Source organism: Halyomorpha halys, unplaced genomic scaffold, assembly GCF_000696795.3.
Source record: "Halyomorpha halys isolate HHAL.00 unplaced genomic scaffold, Hhal_1.1 Scaffold972.1, whole genome shotgun sequence".
NCBI classification, from domain to species: domain Eukaryota; kingdom Metazoa; phylum Arthropoda; class Insecta; order Hemiptera; family Pentatomidae; genus Halyomorpha; species Halyomorpha halys.
Window position 1 is genome coordinate 460,018 of NW_027115373.1, and position 10,044 is coordinate 470,061.

The 10,044-nt window shown below is 26.9% G+C and overlaps 1 protein-coding gene across 3 annotated transcripts in view; it reads left to right on the plus strand.

Annotated features, from left to right (window-relative positions):
- The window catches only part of LOC106687509 (cytoglobin-2), a 389,676-nt gene extending 383,528 nt beyond the window's left edge, over nucleotides 1-6,148 (plus strand). For all 3 annotated transcript variants that reach the window (XM_067052441.1, XM_014431436.2, XM_067052440.1), the window contains exons 4-5: nucleotides 1,801-1,921; nucleotides 4,011-6,148. In XM_067052441.1, coding sequence (XP_066908542.1) covers nucleotides 1,801-1,921; nucleotides 4,011-4,169 — 280 coding nt within the window. In that variant the 3' untranslated portion in view covers nucleotides 4,170-6,148. The remainder of the gene's footprint in view (nucleotides 1-1,800; nucleotides 1,922-4,010) is intronic.
- The last annotated feature ends 3,896 nt before the right edge of the window (nucleotides 6,149-10,044 follow it).

Below are 10,044 nucleotides of genomic sequence, written 5' to 3' on the forward strand. Positions count from 1 at the left end.
CGAAGATAAACATCTTAAACTACTTTATAGCACATTAAACTAGCTTTAGTTTGAGTGCTAATAGACATCTGTATACATGGTTCCTGAGATATAGATTTTCCAAATTAAAATTCCCTATCACTGATTTCTCAATACATTTGTTATGGAATACATCTTTTTTATTTACTTTTCTTTAAATGATGTATTACGTTTTTTATGTTGTTAGTAGGTTTAAAGATATGGAGCTCTGAATAATTTTTTTTTTAATGTTTTACCAATCGCTATTTTTTATAATACTTGGCAGACCCATGGTTTTTGACTAGTAACATTTTTCGTTAAAGTAACTAAATTTTGGGTAAAATGACTAACTTTTTTCTTCTCTTGAGCTCTTGGGCTATCGGTTTAGAAACATCGGTTTGATTCATTTCATTAAACATTATATGTTTATATGTGTATAAATTACAATATTATAGGTTGGAAATAAGTCAGAAGAACCTGGGGTTTGGAAGATGTTGAATTCAGCTTCTAGATTAACTACTTGAAAAAAAAAAGAGAGGACGTCATTAGAGATGGCCACTAAAATTAAGGTTTTGTTGACTGCTTCTCTCTAAGTATAGGTTTTATTTAAGGCAATTCCTACTCCATTAAGGGAAAAATAAGAGCTAATGATTTAATTAGAGATACAAAACATAAATTTATCAATAGGATTTAAAAAATATTTAAACAACATGTTAATAATTTTACAGGTTTAAATTTATAAGAAATATTTTGTATAACCTTTCCTTTCCACTTTGGCGTAAATAAAAAAAATGTATCTTCGTTGATATTATTTTTTTTTTAAATTATACCAATTTAATTTACTAATTAAACATATTTTGATAATTTAAAATAAAACAATGTAAAAATACATTATGTTTTCATTTAGGTTAAAAAAGTAGATACCGTGTCATTAATTTCGGAGGCACAAATATATAGAGTGTCCAGAAAGTTTATTTGTTAGTTATTAGCTCAACGGAAAATAATTTATTTATTAACATTATACGCATTATGAAAAATCATTCACCAAAATAATATCGTGTAAATGATTTTCTGTCAGTATCACAGAAATTGTATTAAATATATTTAAAAAATAAAAACAATATATTAAAGGTTTCTATCACAAAATAATATTCCACGAATCAAATTGTGTCATAATGCCCACCCTGTTCAGTGCATCTCTAAGTAATTCGAAAGAAAAATAGTTATAATTCGTTTTTTTTTTTTTATTTACACGATATTATTTTGGTGAATGATTTTTCATAATGCGTATAATGTTAATAAATAAATTATTTTCCGTTGAGCTTATAACTAGCAAATAAACTTTCTGGACACTATATATTTGTGCCTCCAAAATTAAAGACACGGTATCTAATTTTTTACCTAAATGATAACATAATTCAGCATTATTGTATTTTTACATTGTTTTATTTTAAATTATCAAAACATGTTTAATCAGTAAATTAAATTGGTATAATATAATTTTTAAAAAAAATAATAATTTCAACAAAGATACATTAACCGGGAGAAAAAGGTAATACTCAATTTAATTTATGTAACCATAGGTAATGCAACCATTAATTTAATGTGTTTTCTGTTTAAGAGGGATCGGAAAAAAAAAATTAATTTTTAAATAGCACATACCCTTTCTGTACTCCCTGTGTGTGTCTATATATATATATATATATATATATATATATATAGAGAGAGAGAGAGAGAGAGAGAGAGAGATGGTTTTTTATTTATATTTAAACTTTGATACTGATAATCCATTATTTATTCTAGGGTAATGGCGTTTGTACAGAAATGTATTTCCCGACTCAACGAGCCTGAAAAACTGGAACAGCTTCTTAGAGAATTGGGAAAAAAGCACCACAGTTACAAAGCGAAGGCGAAATATGTTGACGTAAGTAAAATTAAATCATAACATTAGAAGCATCTTTTTATTTCTTTTCGCTTAGTTTTTAACTTTTATGTTTAAAAATTAAAATTAAAAACTTAGTTTTTAACATAAATATAAGCAAAGTAGGTTATAGATGATAAAAATTCATAGAAATAATACTACATAACCGATAAACCTTTCCTTCCAGAATTTTTATCAGATATTAGGAAATTTACTTACTTTAAACATATAATGTCTTATTAAACTTATATTTGTGTTCTCTTAAATAAAAAATAAAATTCTAAAGGTCAATTGACAATATTTGAAACAATGTACTTACATTGAATCAATATAATTTTAAAATATACAATCTTAAACTAGAGTTAATCATTGAATCCGAAGGTTGGTGAAATTCTTTAATTAATTTAAACTCCGAGAGCACTAATATTTTTCAGTTGGCAGTTTTAAAACAATACTGAGTGAGCACAATTGTGTGGATGCAGCACTAGACCCCTTTGATTTGAGCCCAAAACCGACACTCAACGCTTAGGCGCCAACTTGTAATGACTAATAACACATCTACACGCTTGCAGATGCCTATAGTTGCCATAGTTTAGGAAACGTGTAGAAACATTTTTACTTGTGCCTCTAAATATTAGGGAAAATAAAATATAACGATTAATGAGTGTCGTGATTATTACTTTTTAGTGAATGTATGGAACCATTGTCTCAGAAATTGACATTACTGTTAGTCAAATTTTACAGTTAGCTTATTTCATCTTTTTCTTTGTAATATTTAAAATAGTTGGTTGATTCTCTTTTCAGGTGATTCAAAGAAATGGAAGCAGGAAATTTTTAGTTTTTTTTTTAAGAATCACTACTACTAATTTGTCTTATATTTTATTTAAATCAATTTATAAAATATAAATTATTTTGATTACTTTATTACAATATTTAGTACAGAAAATTAGAACAACTTGTAAATAAATGGTCATGACCTATTAGGAAACAAGTCAAAATTCAATAATCATCAAAGCAAGCAAAGTGGTGATTTTTTTTTTATCGGGGAAGTTAACTTAAATCATTTAAAGGTTTATATTTTACTTTTATACAATTGACGAAGAACCTAAATTAGGATTAAAACCAGTTGTTGAATATCTGTCATATTTTTATATAGTTCAAATGATTGAAATTTAATAGAATATATTTTTAAAACCGATTTGTGTAATAAGTTTATTATTAGAACTGAAGTTTTGTCCTGAAAAACCATAGAGGTTGGGAATTTAGGTTGTATTTTTTTTTTTTTTTTTTAGAAAAATTCTGTATTAATAAATCAATTAAAAAATTGTTTAAAAGAACAAATTCTTCACAAGGACTGAATATTTCAGAATTGGTTCTGTAAAATGAAACCAACTTCCCATCTCTAGTTAATAAACTGTAATTCGTCTAATAATGCAGACAAAAACGAAATATGAGCCATTTTTGAAAGTTATAAACTTTTAATTTAGTTTTGCAAAGTATTTTGATTTAAAAAACTAAAATGTCTGGAATTAAAGTTAAAGTATTCAGAATTTTGTGGCATTCATTATGTCCTTCCATTTATGAGGAAAACAGTTTCAAGGATTTACTTCTTACTATATCAAGAATACAGATATTTTTTTTTTTTTAGAAATACTATTAAATAAAAATATGATTGTCAGAATAAGTCTATTTTTTTATATCTGATAATAAGCTCTCCGCTATAATCACACCCTAATGTTTAAAATTAAAAAGAAAAATTTTTTGTTTTTCATTTTTCTCCTTTTCAATATATTGGATTATTTAAATGACTAGAAACCTTTTTAGATAAAAATAACATAAACAGAAAAATATATAGATCCATTTTATAATCTCTTTTTTCTATTAATGACCTAAGAATGATGGCTTTATCTGTTTGACCTTACCTGTACCATTGTCCTATTATGTTTTTTTAATATCCTCAATCCTAACTCAAAGTTTCATCAGATTTCCTTTATTCCTTTATTTGAGACATTGTATATTTTATACTGAATCATTATACTTATTTTTAAATTATCTGATATATTATAAAATTAAAATTTATGTTTTCTTTTAGCTTGTTGGACCTCAGTTCATTCAGGCAATCCAGCCGTCACTTGGAGAAGAGTGGAATGAAGAAGTTTCAGAAGCATGGATCCTCCTGTTTGCCCACATCAACTACACCATGAAAGGGGCGATGAATGAGGCAGCTGAAGAAGCTAAAATGAAACAATAGCAGTCGCAGCGCCGGGCGTCCACCTCCAAGCGTCGTTGGAGTCTCGCCCGGTCGCAAAAATAAATATTTTTACAAGACCAACATAATAAGAATAACTTGAAGACCAGTCAACTTAAAAAAACTACAAAGTAACACTTTTTTTAATTTTGTACAGATGTTTCAGATCTACAGATATACTTGAGTAATATGACATAATTTCTGCTTGAGGTATATTCTACATAATGATATATATTTATATATATTATGTATGATTTACAGTTGCAGGAAAATCAGTTAAACTTGCCAAAATTACCAAATACATTAAATTTTTAATTTCTGGGTGAAAATTTTAATGGTATTTAAATATAAATTTTACATATCGGTCACTTAATAAATAATAATTAACTATAAATTACACTATCCACTAAACTTTGTAGTACGTCTGTACTCATACCTTGATTGAACTAAAAATAAAACTGTTTTGGTCTGTGAATGAAATAATTTATTTGTTTAACAAAAAGCAAATATGTATATTTATTAACGTGATTCATCTCACCTATATTGTGGACACCATTTGGTTAGTTCTAATTTTTTTGTATAACCAGGTGGTAAGCCACAAATTGTATTTATAAAATCTTCCAAGATTTACAAGTTATTTCAAATCATGACTCGGTGTTTTTGTAGCATCATTATTGCTTTTCAATTGTTGACTATAAAATCCATAGATAATTTATTTTTCTGACAAAAACTATTTCTGCTTTGAAACGAGGATGGATCTCCTTAATTATCTGTATCCAACATTAATAAAGCATGTTCTTTTTATTTTCTTCAACTTAAAAAACATTTTTTCCTGTAAAACATACATTGCATTAGACAGATTACTGCTAAAAACCTCATCAGATAGAAAATAATCGGTTCTCAAAACTTGAAGATATGAAATTGGTTCTTAATACCATTTGCTGTAACCTGTACTGTCTGTATCAAAGAAGAGAAACCATAAAACTTCTTAACAGTTGCGTACTAAGCTGATTTTTAGAACCAGAAGACGGATACATCTGTTTTTCCAAAATTAAAGGAATACATCTCCTACCTCTAAAGACCAGTTTTGGAGATCTGCAACTACTGAATTCCTTTTTTAACTGCAGAAGTGTACTTCTGTTTTAAAAGAGGACTTAAAACAGCTAACTATAAAGCTGCTTTAAACATAACTACATTTTTAACAGACACTTTGATTCTTCTTTTAATATAACTAAGGTTTTGCCCATGTACACTTAGATATTCGGGCACCAGAGGAAGAAATCTTAAGTCCTTCCTACATAAGATGTTTACCCTCTCATAACTTTTTATGAAAGAGTTTTTTACCTGAAAGAGTGCAACCACTCTTTGATTTGAGCTCATGTTTGATAAGAGCAAAAAAAAATTTAAATATGGACTATTGCATGTATTAATTTAATGTACATAAAAAGGGACTGTTTAAATAGACCTAAGTGTTTTCTATGTTAGTTTATAATAATAGTGATATATAGGACTGTGTTTATGAGAAACTTTATGTGCACATTTATCATGTAAAGCACTGATTGTAAATAATGGTGTAATAAATGTTATAAAAGATGTATTAAAATGTATTTGTGATTTATTTAATTTTAAATTTGGCATATGTTGTTGACCTAGAAGGAGAGGGAATGTTCTTGTAAGATTTTATGACAAATTATACAAATATGTTTTAGAATATGTCTTGTTTATTGTTATTATAGGAGCTTGGTTACATGCTTCTAATTGTGACTGCATGGAGTTTTATTTTTACAGTAAAATATTGATAAATATTTCCAATTTATTACAATTATAGTGATGTAAAAAGTTCAAAAAAATTTACTTTTAAAGAGACCACTTATTTTTTATCAGGAATGGGATAAGTAAAAAGAAAAATTGATAAATAAAAAGTGTAATTTACATCATTATTATAATTAAAAAATTAAAAGAAAAGAACATGTACTTACATAAATCGTAATCTCTGTTGTAAAAATTTACAATATTTTAGTCAATAATAACATCATTATGTTTCTGAAAACTGTTTCTAAATTTATAAACAAATAAAAGTTATTACCCGTTGATTGTATTAAACTAAAAATAAATAAAATTTAAATTTAGAACTCCAAGATGGATAAACTATGAATTGGCTTTATTTCATCAATAAACTTAAATATAAATAAGAATACAAAAGGAGTATACCATAGGATAAAGTATTTTTTATCGAACACATAAGCTATATTATACTTAAGGTCAAAAGTTTAAAATCACCTCATTTCTTTTTTCTTAAATTTGATAATTTCCGAATAAATAAAACAACACTAAAATAACTTTTCAAATAAAGCTTTATTAAAACAAAACAATTTTAAAGGAACATAATAAAAAAAATAATATTAACCACTAGCTGGTGATGTGAACTTTGCTGACACAACTGAGTTGGAGTCTAATGGACCCTAAACTTTTTTTTATTTATACTAATAAAAATTAACAGAGTCTCCTGAACCTTGTAATATGTTGTGTATTAACCGCTCTTTTATTAAAAAGTTTTTATAAGACAATAATTAATAATTGAAATCTACCAATACATTTTATTCACTTCCTATTTAATACTTTTATAATCTGAACTAAATAATTGGCAATGGTTTAAAAATGGAGAAAAACTTAATATCTTGTTGCTTAATTTATATGAAAACAGGAAATACAGATAAAACCAAATATATCTAGATTATATTCCGAAATATATATCAGAAGTATCACACACAGCTTTTAAAGGGAAGAGATGGTTCAAAACCTTTGACTGACAGGTTATTAATGTTTACATAAACCAACATTAATATTGTAAAAATTTACAATATTTCAGTCAATAATAAACATAACTATTTTTCTAAAAATATTTTCCAAAATTAGTAATAAATATAATTTAATACCAGTTGATAATTTTTTAAAATGCTGAAATTGCTTAATAACTCTTTAGATAAATAAATTAGGAATTGACTTTATCAAACAAAAAATTCACTCAAATATAAACAATAATGTAAGTGTACAGTCCTATCAGGCAAAGTATTTGTTATTGATCACATATAGTAAATACATACTAAAAGATATCAATTGAAATCATTAGAATTTTTAAATTTTTAGTAAAACCATTTCTTGATCCAGCCTTTAGTAAACTAATTTACTAACCATTATTCTAGATAAATTTAATTAAATAAGTTCTAAAAAATAAAAATAAATGAAGAAGAACAGAGGAAAGGATTTGAATTTTAATGTTTGCTGAAATTATTTTCTAATTAACCCATGCAGTTGCATTTAGGTGAGATACCAAAAGCTCTTGATGCTAATGGTAATGCTTTAACAGAACATAGTCGTAGTTTAGAAGTTAGGCCTCGCTATTCGATACTAATGTATAGATGCTAGGCCTAACGGATTTGTAACATAAATATATATATATACATATATTATATTGTCAAAAAGGTAAATATTATTGTAAAAAATACATATTGATGTTTAAGATGTAAGAGTAAATGTTTAATTAAATAACAGTTTTCTTCATTAAAAACCTGAACCAGAAGTAATGTCTAGTTATAAATTAGCAATTAGAACAATAGATCAGCATCTTGCAACCTTTCAAGTTAGTTTGATTCCCTAATTGCTTTGAAGTAAACAGAACAAGTATTTTATTCAAATCACTAGCTATGTGGCTTGTGGTCTCATGCAAGCTGAATTTTTATTACACATGCCTGTTTTATAGCCATGAAGAGTACCATTAAGTGCATTTGAGTAATTGAATGAAATCCGACATTTATGTTGATAAAGCAAAATGTAAAAAAAACTGACATAACACAAAGCGTCATCAGTGTGATGTATTTATATTAACTATGTGTTTTATTAATACAGTAAGTTTTAAACTACTTTTTAAAAATTTACAGTACTTAAGTATAAACTAAAATTTTAGTTCTTTCTCCCTCTCGCATATAAGACCTTCTTCATACATATTTCCAGTATTCAAATGTAGTCTAGGGACTATGGATGAATGAAAACAGTGCATTCTTACTGTGTGCACAGCGTATAACCATAATGAAGGACCTTGATCAAGAAGGAGCTTCTCTTCTAGCAGCCATATTTTTTCCATTAAGGTAATATGAAAATTAAAAGTATACTTTAATCTGTTAGTGTAAATTTCTCCAGGGAGAGAGAAAAATACTTCTGATAACTCAGTAAAAATTATTAATGAGGTGTAGATAGTTGACTGTAGATTAATGATTGGAGAAGTTTGTTGGGGGTGCGGTCAGCAAAGAACAACATAAATAAACAAAACCATATTTATTTATTTTATGCCGACGTTTTCGACCTGAGTTTTCAGGTCTTCATCAGGGGTTATGGCGTAGAAGGTAGCCCTGCAACTGTCAGTTGCAATTAATAATGAGGTGTAGATAGTTGACCGTAGATAAATGATTGAAGAAGTTTGTCGGGGGGGTGCTGTCAGCAAAGAACAACATAAATAAATAAATATGGTTTTGTTTATTTATGTTGTTCTTTGCTGACCGCACCCCCCGACAAACTTCTCCAGTAAAAATTATTAATTGACTAAGTATTTTCTATATTATTACCACACCAAAATACGATTTGACAACACCAGAAAACTATTTGGAACAAATATTTGTTTAAAGGGGATTTGGCTATTTTTAAATTAAAAAATTGAACTTTTGTACTCACTTTTTTGATAAATAATAAACACTCAAATCAAACTAGTGACTTACTACACATACTTTCTTAAAAATGTCCTTTGGGTATATTCAGATAATTCACAATAACACAAGTTGTTAAAACGAGTAATGTAATATATTCCTGACTACTCAGATATGATTTTTAACCATAAATATCTTGAATCTGAATTTAAGTCAGTACATGGTATCATTTGATGGCATTGTGAAATTACTTATTAGCTGAACGTTTCTGAGAAAGGCCAACTCATATTAACAGAATACTTACAAGATTTCTTTTTTTTTTAATAAATTGTTTTTGTCCCTATAACAAACAAAAAAGTGTCAGATTAAATGGAGTGCATCATTTTCATGTTATGAGCACTATCACTTGTTAATTAACCTCGTTATATGGTGGTGTTGTTTACGTTAACAGGTCATGTACAGCAAACATAGATGCAACACACTATAGAAAACATTAAGAGAAATCCATTGAGAAAAAATACACAAATTATTTGTAATATAAAAATATGGAGAACAAATTGCAGCAAACAATAGCTACTCGAACTTATTTTAATTAATAAGAACTTTTTTTTATAAAATTTCTAGATCCAAATCCATTAATAAATGTTTTATCAAATAAACCCAATACAGTTAGTTTAATGAACCTGTTATCAGGGTCTTGAAGTTAAATAAATTATTCAAAATATAAAAAGTCCACCATCCATTTGCAACCACCATCACACAACTGGTGAAACGTAACGACCATAGTGAACAATTGGAGACATGAGAATGCTTATTGACACAAATACCTTAGCCTGTATTGGGTAGTATTAATAGTAGCTATAAAGTAATAAATATTGATAAACATATCTACTTTTATTTATATATATCCATTATTTATCAGAAAATTTTCTAAATATTGAGATTGTCAATAGAATTGAGACTGTCATGATATTTATATCCCAATATCTCAACCAATAAATAACATTATCGCAATGCCAACAAATATATTTTTTGATAGAGATAAAAAATAAACTCTTTACAACAATTAACACGTCTACCCTCTATCAATCATTATGAATGAAAACACTGTCAAATTTACATAGCAGATTTAGAGCTATCCTTATAAATAAGAACATGGGAGATTGAAGGTAATAATCTCA